This window comes from Saccoglossus kowalevskii, chromosome 1 (assembly GCF_978046115.1).
Source record: "Saccoglossus kowalevskii chromosome 1, keSacKowa6.1, whole genome shotgun sequence".
Lineage (NCBI taxonomy): Eukaryota > Metazoa > Hemichordata > Enteropneusta > Harrimaniidae > Saccoglossus > Saccoglossus kowalevskii.
Window position 1 is genome coordinate 27,719,076 of NC_140641.1, and position 15,064 is coordinate 27,734,139.

Consider the following 15,064-nt stretch of genomic DNA (forward strand, 5'->3'; position numbering starts at 1 on the left):
TATATTGTAACTGTGTTAATTGATGAAACTAGGTCTATTAAACTACTTTGCAGCTAATCATTTAGATAAAAAAAAACATCACTCAGTTATATTTAATAATCAAAGTGAACTCAACATATGTTCCATGTTTCCAAGTTATGCCAACCATGACAAATCATTCATTGTCATATAAGTGATGTGACATTTTGAAACTACACCATCAGGTTTCTGTGTTGAATCCTTATCTATAGCAATACAGTATGGAACTGTATTCATTATTGTATTGATATTCTAGCACTTTTATGAAAGTCAAATCACTAAATGCCACTAAATTTACATAATAGATAGAATATTCTCTGGTAAAACCCATGGACAAGGGCAGGTTTTTATGTATTGTTGCCCTTCCCTACAAGAAATACTCGTAGTTAACAGTATCAGTATATGATGTGAAAGTGTTAGTGCGCTCCTTCTCATAATTTTTCTCTTTAAAACAAGCAACAAATCTTCCCAGTGAATCTAGATGTACTTAGGTTGTGTACCCACTAATATGTCTTCAATTACATTTATACTTGAATGCTCTAGTTCCTTATTTCAATGTTAGTCACTATAAATCGCGTGATCTGCTTCATTTCATTTCATTCAATCTATCGAAATCTAGTATATATATGAAGTGCAGTAACCCAGTGTATCTAGCTAACTTCATTGGTTTAAATGCCACTTGGAAAGGCATCAACCCCATACAGGTAAATTTGTACCGTAATCAAGTTTTGAATAGAATAGAACACTGCTGGGGACTGCTGCAAATTAATAGCAACTACGTACGACTTGTAGCCATACTATCAGTTTAACTGCTTATTCCATATCTCATAGCTGATGCTTTAGTTCTTATGATAGATGCTTCAGTGTTTAATCAGCCAAATTGAGCTTGGTAAAAAATAAAATTCTGTTATATCTGATAACAGTTTTTGGTTCTGGATGTGAACGATGCAATTTTTAGTTTCATTTTGCTATATAATGTGCTCATTTTCATATTTGATTGATAAGTTTATTTGATATCAAAACTACTATTAAACCTGGTTAAATCAATACTTGATGTTCATTTCTGAAGGATTCATATGCAATCATGGAGTTCAATTTTTTGTAATAGGTTCATTTGCATAGTTATTTTTTTATTTTCTGTATTTTGGCAATGTGCATGTCTGTACAGGTATATAGTTTTTGTTTTGTTTTTTCACTTGTATATTTCATGGAGTTACCACTTAAATTTGAAAAATAGGAATCACTGCTGCAAGTAATCCAGAACTACGAAAGTCAATAACATGGTTTTTGTTTCTCATTATAATTATCGAATAAGCCAAGCTGTCACAAAATTAGTCAATGCTGTCATCATATATTGAATCTTGATGCTGATTAAAAATACATTACTAAAAAAATAGTGAACAATACAAATAGGTTTAGCAGTGAATAACAGTTATGCCACCGATACACGATATGCACAATGTACTCTTTTCCTCTCTTAGGCACTTCTACTTTATGAAAACAGAAACAGTTTGCCTTTTAAAATAACACAACTTGGAGTGTGATTGATGTTGGTATTCAAGTTACTTGTAAGTTCTTTTCTAGAAAGGGTGAGCTTTAATGCCTGGTAATGATCCACTGGCTTTAAGTTCCTCATTAATATAGCCAATGTCAAATCATTGCAATCTGTAACCTCTAGAACTGTATGCATGTTTTAGAGTACATGCCATTCCAGATGGTGAGCTTCCAGACTCGCTGATGAACAATATCAAATAGTGTTGGTACATATTCCTAATAATTAGTTCTTCTTTTGTTTTAATTAATCTACATCATTAATGTTTTTAAGCAGAAAAAAATAGTGATTGGAGTCGATTGAATCAATTAACAAAATACTCACTATATGATCATGTGACCTCAATAATATGCATAAACTAATATCATAAGTGCTGTTGCAGGATAGTACATAATACATTAACAAAATTTGATGATTTTTGCATTCAATAAATACAAATTTTGCTTTATGATGTGCTTCTAATATTATAGTAATACATTATTCCTTATTTTTACTTCATGCCTCCAACACTGAACAACACACAAGAGTTTTTTCTAAGCTTCCTTTGATTATATTTGTACCGTCACAATATTTTGTATTGATATGACCCTGCTAAAATGATTATTGTATTGGATGGAATATATGTAGCCTCTCCATGAATGAATCCAAAGAATTGGAATTTCAATAATTTATCTATTCCTAAGTTCTTGAACTGAGGCAAGGTAGTGTGGCAATGTGTAAATTACATATAAAACACAAATTCAAACAATTTTTTTGTCTTGATAGTTTGAGCAATGTAATTTATATTGATCTACTTGCAGGGATTAATATGGCCGTTTATCATTGAAATATACAAAATTTTCTATCATTATCCAATCTCTCCTATACATAAAGCCAGGTGTTACAGCTATTTATGTCATCCTGTCTACTTTATATTATATGAATTTCAATAATACGTTCATACTCTTCCTAAATGAGCTACACTGTAATCACATTTTACATTCCACTTCCCCCAGCTGACACGGAGAATGAAAGAAAGCAATGATTTTAGATATGCGGTACATGGTCAATCATTCAAATCTGGTTCACCTCACCATGTTTGTTTCAGTTAGATTGCTTGTTATGCATGGACCTGAATTTTTATATGTAGTTGAATGTGTGCTGAATGAAAAATTAAGTGACTTGCATAATTTCTTTTACTGTCAAATGTTTTTCTCTTTTCTAGCTACAAAGAAATCAGATTGTAATATTTCTGTGTTTAATGATCAAATTCCCACATTTTTTTTATATTTAAGTATTTCTTTTTATTTTCATTTAAAGGGAATGGTACTTACACAAACACTAACAAAAACAGAAACTACAGCTTCCATACATACAGCAAATTCTTTTCCAAATAACTTGACATTGGTGTAAGAAAGCTGATGCACAAACAAACAAACAAACAAACACACTCACACATCCTCCTCATCTTAATATCTTCCATATAAAATTGACTATGACTTATTCTGTACTCGTATCGCTACTATGTAAAAACAGCTCTATTTATAATTATATATAGTTTTATGAATCACTGCTGTACAGATGTTGATCACTTGGGAGTTAGCTGCCTCATTATGTCTTCAACTATCAAATGTAATTACTTCTAAATTGAATTGTACGTTTGATAGTAAAGGATGTTTGCATGATTACAGTTGTTAAGGATGGGGGTCATTTATAATTGGCAGTTTGCAGATTTGTTTTTCCTAAGTAGCCTTGACTAGAACCACCTTTTATAATTATGTTATCAAATTAATGTATATTTAATATAGATATTTAAAAGTCTACTGACTTCCAGTGTTCTGGTCAAAATGGTTGATTGATTATTATAAAAGTTTGTTACTTCCTTCCTTTAGATATTTGCAAATTTAATCCTGTTATTGAAGAAAAAAAGCATGCTGTGCTATGTTTTAATAGTGTTCTTAATTAAATGTTACAATTTAACTATGTTTTGTATTATTATTATTATAAATATGGTTGTAGGATAGTAAAATAAAGCCTCATTGATTGTACGATTTGAATGTATCAGCCAATTCATATGCACGATAGCTGAAAGCAATCCCAAGGAAGATTACAGTTATTACCAATGTGACAGCTGTGATTTTGGGGTTTTCATGTAGAAGTACTATTTTCTAGTTATTTGTTTGAATAGAATGATGACAAAGTTTCATAATTGTATTTCTAGAATGTGTGTTTCAATTGCAAATTGATGGTGCAAGGTTTATTGTAGTCGTGTCTAAATTAAATGTTGAATGAAAACTTTATAGGGAGACAAAATTGTATTGTGATTTTCTCATACCATTAACAGCTTTGATGACAAATTCTTTGGAGCATTTCATTTGCAATGTCAGTACCATCCTGTTGACTACTACTCAAACCATGGTTGAGATTGACAAAAACTGACATAACCTGTATTGTTTGATAGAAAGCTGGCTAATATATAAACAGTTTCTGTTTTCTCATCACAAAATAATGGGAGAATACCTCACCTTAATCAAATGATCCTCAATTACACAGATGGATGGCAGCTTTTCACGTACAATTGTGATTAAAAAGTACTTGATTGGCTAACTGTCAACTCCTAATTCCGTAACTGATTGGATACAGTGTGTCCAGCATGGAATGCTAAACAGCAGCATTCACATACATGCAATATGTAGTCTTGAAGAATAAATGTCCCAAAAAATATGAATATTATGGGGGGAAATTGAAATCACAGCTTTTCATACTAACACACCGGTTATAAGTACCATCCTCCCAACTGATAGTACATGGAGGAAAATAGATGCAGCAAAGATGTCATCTCCCAATCAACTTTCTACATTATTGGAAGACTCCATTCTATAAAGGGGGTAACAGCATAATAAATGATGGAGAATGAGGTCTGTGTGATTAGCTAAACTTGTACCTCCTACGGAAAATAACTTTTCCCACTCAGTTGCTATAAAGCTACACTATGCTGCTGTGGATAATATTTCACAACAAAATATTTGTGATTCCTCCCTGAGAATTATTTTTCCCACACCAGTAACTATCTTAGCAGTGCAATAAATATCTTTGGTAATAAAGTACAGTCTCTTTATCAATAAAGTGATATATTTTTTGTAGTTAACCATAATCATGGATGATACCCAACTGCTTTCAGGAGGGAATGCTTTTATCAGTGGATACAAATTCTATTTCCACATTTTATGCTGATGTTTTGAATAGTATTAATAATCAAATTTGTTCTGCATGCATTCTCAATGTGTAAATAAACAAAAAAAAAATGTTGTGCCATGAATCTTGATGAGTTAACATGATAATTTCTTTCTCCTTATATGTGCATTTTAATTGGGTACAGATTCTACTTTGTATTGTCTGCTACCACTGTATGTTCACTCTATTCTTAACTGTATTAAATGATGCCATCATTTTGGATAAATAAAGATAACATCAAACCCGGTGGTGTTGCCATGACAACTATCATCATCCCTCTAATGAATGATGATACTCGTGGTGGTTCTTTGTCCTCGGTTCATGTGAGGTGACTATTTAATGCAATTCTAGTATGTCTATCGTTTTTTTTCTTTTTCTCCATCTATCATCCGTCCGTCCATCCATACATGTATAAAACCTCCACTATGTGGTTCAGGCTGGTTTTACTCAAAAGCGGAAGACAAAACATTTACCCATTCCTTCTTCTCACAGATTTTAAGTGCTTCTTTGCTTAAGATTTTACATCTGCCAGTAAAATAAACTGTACATGATTCCTGAGAGACATCGAAGAGTTGTGGTCCTCGGGAAATGTTACTCAAAACTGATTTCGGTGAAATGCATGTTTACTGAATACCTGTAAACTGTTTCTGATTGGAATCAATTCAGGATCTTTAAATTAAAAAGTTATTGTTATAAATGATAATATATTAAGTTATTAACATTTATTTCAGTGATTGTCTGCCAGGTTTGTAGATATTATTATTGTGTCATCTTTATCACCATTTCAGTAAAACATCAAGTATTTAGCTATCTAGATTGATAAACATCTGCCAATCCCTACTCTAATTTGTGTTGAATATATCCGAATAAAAGAAAAATTGTATTGAACATTTACAAGATGGTTTGACTGTAAATTACCATGGTAACATTGTATAATGTGTTCACATTTCAATATCTATATCCCCTGATAGAAGCCTAACTGCAATTGTTATTTTCTAGCAAAGATGTCTGAAACCATAATCAAAAACTTTTTTTTTTTCATTTTGATGGCAATGATATGCTGTCAAACAATTGAAAATAATTACCTGGCATCTTAGCTTCATTCTTTGACTAAGGGATTTTGTGTTACATTTACACCACAAAATTGCGTGCAACATATTTTGGGCAATTCATCCTGAATTCTATTGTTACTCGGTAGGACATGTATGTGTTTCACCTTGAAGGCAGATAGTCATGCTTCTCAACTATACCATTGCTAGTATTCACATTAGCTTATAGGTGTCTAAGTTATGCACTTTGTGATCAACATGATTGACTTTTATTCTTTACTAGGGTTAACATTAATTAAATATTTGCTGGGAATTGTGAATTAAATACATTTGGTAAGATTTTATTTTGATGTTGGGTTTGATTGAAATTGTAAATTATACGTGAATCAATAGTGAAAAAAATCTAAGTTTAATTTACGCTGATGACACAAGTGTATGTTGAAACTACAGCTCTTTGCTGAGGTTTTGTAGAAACATTTTCCTTGTAAATGAAAGCTCTGGATGCTAATGACTATGGAATATAATATGTAGTACTGCTAATATTTGATGATTGGGTTACAGCTGCAGCTCCTACCACCTATGATTATACTTGTTTATATTTTCTCAGTAGCGAAAAACGGTAAACATTCTTATTAAGCATTGAATCTAACATGATCACAATCAATATTGTGGCGTATGATAAAATATGTTATTGCACATTCACACAATAATTTTATTGATTTTCATTTTTCAATTTATAAACTAGCGATGCTTGTAGCTACTTAAATGAAAATGAAAATGTTATCATGCATAACTACACAGCCAGTGAAACCTGAATCTGTATTTGAGCATAGTATAGCAACCTTGCCATTGGTTCTAGTTATAAAAAAAGCTTTTAAACACTTTTAATACATCTCAAAAAGCTGTTCCTTCCTTGATTTCTAACCGTGAACTGCTGCAATTTTGTACAATAGTTATGTTATTAACTGAACCAGGTTCAAAATATTGGCCAATCTTCTACACAGAATGAAGTAAATTACATGAAATCAGCTGTCAGGTGTCCCTGATGCTGAAAGGCCATGTACCTTTATTTTCCATTATTATTCATTACTTTAGCTATGATCAGTCGAGTGTTAAATTGTCCGATTTATTGCACTCTGAACTGTAGATTCAGTGAGCAGTAAAGATAAACAAGCGAATTGTGTAATTACCAAAAATTTGTTAAATTTCAACAGGTCCTTCTTTTATAAAATTGTTTTGCAGTAAGATGTGCTGATTGTTATATGGCTTTTGTGGGATTCGTCTGTTTTGCTTGTTGATATTATATCATATTAAGTAAATAGACTATATCAAAATTTCTGATTTCAATAAAATGCACTTGTTGCATACTTTATGTTTTGAATGCCATTGTCAAAATTGGTTGGGTGCAGTGCGCCATGCTCCTCCCCACATGGAATGTTGATGAGAGTAAACAAACATAATACTGTCCATATGGACTAAAATGATAAAATTTATTGACAATTTCACAAAATGTAAAAATATTTGCACTGAATTTTGGGTGGCAGGGTTTAAATGACAATAACTTCTGGGTAAATTTATTTTTTACATACATTTGATTGCTTCTGTTGTATATAATTCTATATGCTTTAGCAATATCAAATTATTTCTGTAAACTGCATTCTTTTAGTAATATCAACATGTTCTTGTGAAGCATGTGTGTTTGAATTACTTGGGAATTTTGGTATACACTTGCCTCATTGAAAAAAAGGAAGTTGAGTTCTGTGTGAGTTTGTAGATCTGTGTAAATGACAGGTACATGTACCGGTACATTATATATAATTCCTAATCTTAATGTTTTACTACGAGTGTCATGGTACTGATCTTGGAATTTTCTTGTGCATATTATGGTACTCGCATACTACTTTTCATAGAAATCCAAAGTTCAGTAGAAGGATAGCATCTAATTTTCAAGGATATATTTCTTGAGTAAATAATATGGGAATAATTTTCTTGTTTTTGGTGGTATTCTTTGCTAATTCATTGAGACGTTACAACTCTCCATACCATTTAATTTAAAGTTTTGGATGTGCACAGGTCCTGCATTCATCGTGTGTGAAGAATATTTTCTTATCGTGTCTCATAATAGCATAATCACATTAATATATATTGTAAAGTAATGATTAACCTTCAGTGATATTGCTCTCCTTGATATTCAAATGTCAGGGAACTAATCACAAAAAATAATAGAATTGAGCCACCCGTCAGTCAAGTGTTATACCATGGAATTGAACCGTTCAGTTGATATTAGTGTGGCTTGTCTAGCTGCTTGCAGTACATATCACATTGCATGAAGGATTGAATTGTAAGCAATATTGATATACAAATTAACATACCTGTAATACCGTAAAATACTTTATTTCAGCTTTGATTAGTTTTCGCTGACAAACAATATTTGGGTGTTTTGTATGGAATTTATTTTCATTCATTTTGATGAGCTAAATGTAAAATAGAGGAGAAAAGGTATATTCACTGGATTTTATTGTCACTGAAACATTCCTTCAGCAAAAATAGCAAAAATTAATTCCAAGTGAACGTAAAGTATTTTACAGTATTATGAATGTTGAAACAGCATAGCTCTCTTATTATATTCATATTCATATTTATATGATTATTAAAATACTAAATTGAACAAAAATGCTGTGTTCATCACTCAACTGTGTTTGTGGTGTGTGTCTCTGTGTGCATCATGTTATGTATGTATGTACACACATATACATTTCGTTTGGCATTGATCTCATTTTTACCATATTTACTCTATTAAAAGCTCATACATGTATGTAAATCACAGGTGAGTCTATCTTCAAAGTAATACATTTCAATGATCTAGTGTTCAATTCTATATTTACTCTGTTTTAGGACATCTCCAATAGCATACCACAACTGAAAATTGCATTAATTGCATAATGGATCATTAAAATATGACAATTTTGATACACTTGTAATTTTTTTTTTATATGGTTTTGGTTTATATGCACTTGTATGCATTTCTAATAGAGCAAATAAGGTATAAATGTATTATCATCATTTTAGTTGAAGATGCTGAATTGTCAAAAACATTGATTTACAAAAGTTTTAAAAACCATGCCCATTTTTGCAAAACCCTGCCCAAATTCTAACTCTATATTCAGTTAACAGGTGTTTTTTTTTAGGAAATTGCAATTGCTGTCATTTTGCTACCGAAAGCACTTTAAAAATGCCTAAACAGAAATTCATCATGAAAGAAAATGTCCCAATACATAAGTGAAGGTACAAAATATTTTGTATAGTGTTTTCTGCCACCATACCCCCTTTAGAGTTTTTAATGGGTCTACCCGAGCATGCTGTATAAATGTAGTTAGATATATAATAACAAGTATCTCATTTCTTGAATACTTTTAAATACAGGGACTGAAATTCATGTTTTGTTATTATAAGTAATCATTTGATATTATGTATTGTGTCTAATCTGATTGCATTTATTAAAATTACATTTCAGTGTCATTGAAATTTTCATTTGCATCATTTGTAGAATTTTTAGATAGGATGTATAATAAAAAATTGAGTAATTAGTAGACTAAAACTATTGTTATCCTACCAGCTGTGATACTGGAGATATTTAATCCTTTCATGCCCTTGATACAACACAGATAATTGATCAATTGATGAAAAAGAGCAGGGTTCTATAGCCAGCAAGTCATTCACCCTACCTTGCTTGGTCATTATTACAGTACAGTTGAGAACATTTAATTCCACAGTTTTAAGAGAGTAAATGCATTTTAATTTATTAGGACATGCAGGAGCAGCCCTGTGAAAAACAATAAAAAAACAGAAAAAAAAAGTGTTTTGTATATGGCATAAAAGACAATGCATTGCGTATTATGGCATAATAGCAGAGCAAGGATGGGGATGTGTGGAATTCATTCTTTATTGTTATAAATCCCTACCATCAGAATTATAAAACAAATTTAGTTAAATTTCCATTTTTTTGTTGAATTTACTTGCAATTATCATTTACATTATCGTTTACATTGATTACATTAAAGCTATGACGTCATAAAACCTTCAATTCTGATAGTGGTGATTCATAACACGTCATACCAGTAATTGGCAGTGTGGAGTCCTTTATTTCAATTATAATACAACATAATGTCAAAAATTGAATTTGCATGCTGTAGTAGTTCGAAAAAGATGAAACTGGCAGTTTTGTAAGGAAATAATATGAAATAAGCGTGGTGGGTTTGTTAATTCTGTACAAATGTGGGGAAACATTGGATATGAGATACACACTGTCGTGTTTATACTTTTGGGCATCCAGCGCTGCCCCGTTTATTGTCTGCACAGGGTATCCATTTTCTAATGCGAATTGTGGCATTTCAATAATGGGCATCACACAGTATTATAATTGATATAAGCTGGGCTCTGTCTTTCCAGTGAACTGTGATTTGAAATTTTGAGTGAACTACCATTTTGTATTTACTCTACTAGAACTGTATCTCTACTATATAAGCCCCCATAAACCAAACATTGCATTTATTGTATTGTGAATCTTTTAAAGAAGAAGAAAAAATACTAAATTTTCACTGCCAAGCAATTTATTTGGCTTGTTATGCTAGCTTCTTTAAGATGGTGGTCACCATATAGGCAATATTAGTAAATTAATCACATTTATTAAAGGTAGCACTTGTATGCCTCAACTGACTGGGTGTATTTAGTATCACCATATGCAAACCCCTACCATTTATTTAAGAATATGCACTACTAATAGAGAAAATATGGTATTGCTCAAACCCCTGCTGTTTATTTAAGAATATGCACTACTAATAGAGCAAATATGGTATTGCTCAAACCCCTGCTGTTTATTTAAGAATATGCACTACTAATAGAGCAAATATGGTATTGCTCAAACCCCTGCTGTTTGTTTAAGGATATACACTACTAATAGAGCAAATATGGTATTGCACAAACGTCTGCTGTTTATTTAAAAATATGCGCTACTAATATAGAGCCAATATGGTATTTCCCAAACCCCTGCTGTTTATTTAAAAATATGCACTACTAATAGAGCAATAATGGTATTGCATAAACCTCTGCTGTATATTTAAGAATATGCACTATTAATAGAGCAAATATGGTATTGCTAATGACGGGTCAAAATCTTGTCTTATGGGAATAGTTTTTTCATAAATTTCAACAGCCTGGATATGCAGCTTAGGTCTGTAAGTATAGGATTAAAAGTGTTTTTCTGTACAATTAGTCATTAATACTCCATTTGTATACATTTCTTCACTAATAGATCTGCATTTTGTGTACTTTACACCATAACAATGAGCCTAACAGCATTATACCAATACATCAGATTGACTAAACTAAGTAAGAAGTGACAGTCAACTTTTCAACCTGCCTAACCTTTCCACCGTGTACGACTTTACAACATTATTTTCTGTGACGGGTAGGATAAGTTTAAGCCATTCCATGTAGAATTGTTGGCAGATGTTTCTTACAAGGCAATGCATCACTTTGTGTCATTTCCATTCCCAGCAGTACTCAACTGCCATTTTAAAATTCATTGACTTACAACCCTGTAGCTTTCCAGTAATCTGGAGAATAATGGACATTTTCTGCAGGGAATCGTAGTTCATATTATATGTGAATTATACTTCAAATTAACATAAAAATATGTAATCTGAAACTTAAGCACAAATAAAGCAGAAAAATTGTATGAAAAGAAAAAAAAAAACATTTGGTGTAATCATGCCCACTAAAGTCAGTGAAAATCACAGTAGGAGATGACAGAACAATTTGCAGTGATAGACTGACCATAATGAAAGAAAATTGCTAATAAACTTGTCATTATGAATTCATTTGCCATGCAATTGAAATCATTACTTACATCCTAATGATCATTTGAAAAGAGAAAAAAACAGCTAGTGCATAGAAATCGGCACTTTTAACAAAACAAAATACTGTAAAAGCTCTAATTAAAATAAAATGTATACTTTTGCTACAACTATTTATTATCAAGATACAAGCGTCGACAGAAGGAGTGCTCCCAGCACTAAATTGTGCAAGGTTCATAAGGTCAGATGATAATGAATATAAACTGAATGAGAGAAAGAGATTTGTGATTCACCATGCATTTGCTGTGTAGGTGCTGGCGATATTTCATACCTCACACATGTTCAAGATAAACGAAGGAGTGGACAGTCTAGCTGCTTGACTAAAGCCCTTGGAATGAGAGTTTAAGTAAATGTGGGTTTGGTGTGTTTTATGTTATGATTGTAATTACTGCACAGTGCCTCTTCAAACCGGAATGTAAATAGTCTGAGGAGGAACGGATACATCAAATTGTGCTTGTATAAATATGCATGTGTCATGGTAGCTTGGTTATTAGGTGGTTTGAACTGGATTGCATGTTGAAACTGGTGATAAATGTGTGGCGTGTGTTTGAGTATGTAGTGACGTGTGACATGGTGGAAAATGTTATCGAATGATTCAGTTATATCATCCATGCAATTATTACTGTGTAAATGTTGATGTTCACCAGAATTTGATTTCTCCATTTTAAATTCACCTAATGTATTTTAATACTTTTATCAGATTTCACTTCTCAGTGAAATTGAATGCTTACACAGTACAATAAGTGTTTCTGTCATGTCCATATATAATCTTTTTATTGTATTAATCTTTAATATTTTATTCCATGTCTCTCTAGAACCCCAGAGCAGTGTCCAAGTGTTGTGTCACTATTATCTGAAAGTTACAATCCTCATGTACGATATGGCGCTGCAATGGCATTGGGAATTGCTTGTTCAGGAACAGGAAATAAGGCAAGTTTTTTTAGCCTCTAAATACATGTAGCCAGGACCAAGCTGTAATCTTTATCTCACCAGTGTTTATACTAAGCCACAGAAAGAAAGATGTCCTTTTAACCTAATTGGACTTGCATTAAGTTCTCCTTTGCTACATTAATGTTCATGTACATTTTGTAGTAGTAAAAATTTCATTGAGATTTTTATGACTCAATCACAGTGACTTTTGCAAAGTTTTCGTCTCCACAAATGCCCTCAAAGTAGTATATCAACATAAAAATTGACTAAAACAGCAGTTTACAGTAATCAAAGTAAACAAAAAAAAAAAATCAATGTGTTCATTTCAGGACAATGTTTTTTACATTGTAAGCAATGATACAAGTTAAAGTTGTCCCTGTCTTTGACATCCACAATACACTCACAAATACATGGTGATTCTGACCTGTGGTTGTGTGTCAATGTGTTAACATATTCCCCTGAACTTTATAAAAGAACGTCATACTCAAAGCTATGTGTAAGGCGTTGCAGAATCAAGGGGGAGGAGTGATGATCTTAAAAACAATTTTGACCACAGCAGTGTACAAGGCGTGACTTTGACTCACCTTAATAGTTTAACTGTTGATTGCTGGTACAGCTTATTTGTAGTCAGTACTAGTTGGAATAAATCTGATTCCAATCCTGATGCTATGTGCTTTTGCCCAGAAACAATAATCTGCATCACTAAATCGACATGACCTTATTGTAGGTCAGACTGCTGTATTCACGTTTACCTACTAAAGTGTGATCACTCAATGCTCGCATAGTAAATATTTCTTTTTAAGAGGAAAATTCAACCCTGCACACTCCTCAAAACATAACTTCTAACATAAGTAGATGGCAGGCCCAGTTATGCTGCAGAAACAAGTACTAGGCAGCCAAGTGGAACATGCCACACAATAATTATTGCTTGAATGCCCATTGATTGAAGATACAACTGAGTTAATGTTAATTTAGAAAAAAAAAAAGGAACACATAATGTATATATTCTGAAACATGCATGCATGAGTGTGCTTCATTTTCTTTTGTAATTGTCTGACATAAATATCATATTCATTTACATTGTATCACAAGAATGCTATAATGGAGCAAAGATTTTATTAAAAACTTTGAGACTTGATACATTGTCCATGATCCATATATTTAAATTAATATAGTTGACTGCATCGTCCTTGCCATATACTTGTCATTTGTTCATAACTGCACTAGCCTTCACATTGTGATTTAACTTGTAAGGATTTCCATGGTTAAGTTAATTAAGAAGAATGTTACTCAAAGCCTGCCATTCTGTTCAGTGGTGCAGTCACTTCACTATGCTACTATATTCCGACATACAACAATAGCAAAATGTAACCTGTACATGTGTTAATAAGTCGTATGTTGACCTGCCATGTAATTTACTGTTGAGGTTGAAGGGTTCAGTTTGCCAAGTATGCAGCACACCTATTGTAAATTTGTGCAACAAGTCTACACTGAAATTGCAAGAGCAAGTTTAGTAACTGGTTTGTCTTGGAAATATTTAAAGTGAATCTGGTGAGATGAGTTAAAAGTTGTTTATGAACATCCATGAGTAAAGGCCAAAACATTTTAATGCCAGTCCAATTTAAATAACATGTACACCTCCCCTTCTCGCAACCCACACTCCACCCCCTTATTAGATATATATATAAATCAAAACTGCATTATGTAAACTGTATAATTTTAGCAATAACAGGAACTAAAAATAGGATGCACATGCATACAAAATTATTAGATATTTTAATCAAGTACGCCATAAGATTTGTTCAGGATTAACCTTTGAATCAGTGTATTTTTTGAGTAATTAAGGCAGGAGATATACTCTGGTATGTGTATAGGTGGTATATCAATCACCAAGTCACACCTATGTGAATTTAGAAATAGTGGTTGTCAACTAATCATTACGCAATGACTTAAGAAATGTAATATTAAGGGAGGGAGGGGGTGTTAGTCATAAATAGCATTTAATTATATTATTTACAAATTTATGACCTGTATTTATCTTCCCTTGGTAATTGAGTCAAATTTTATGTCATAATTTGATTTACTAAGCTCACCAACTCTTGCCTTGGGCTCTGACTAATTAAATTTGTGCTACAAATCATCAACTAATAATTGTTACCAAAACTAAATTGTATTGTTTAATAATAATGCATATTAGGTTCTATTGTTTTTCTTAGTTATTGAAATAAAAACCTACCAAATCACCATCTACAAGTTACCCAACTTTTTATCGACAACGTTGCATTATCGCAAAATTCCTTTAACATCTAAGAAGACACATGCTTTGTAATGGAGGAATTATGGACATGTACATGAGGTCACTTTGTCTTGGCGGCACCATTGTGTAT

General features: G+C 32.2%; 1 protein-coding gene across 1 annotated transcript in view; it reads left to right on the plus strand.

Annotated features, from left to right (window-relative positions):
- Positions 1-15,064, plus strand: part of LOC100374583 (26S proteasome non-ATPase regulatory subunit 1-like) — a 155,944-nt gene that overhangs the window by 103,813 nt on the left and 37,067 nt on the right. Inside the window, exon 18 of the mRNA XM_085500276.1 lies at positions 12,563-12,681. Within this exon, the coding sequence (XP_085356402.1) occupies positions 12,563-12,681 (119 nt within the window). The remainder of the gene's footprint in view (positions 1-12,562; positions 12,682-15,064) is intronic.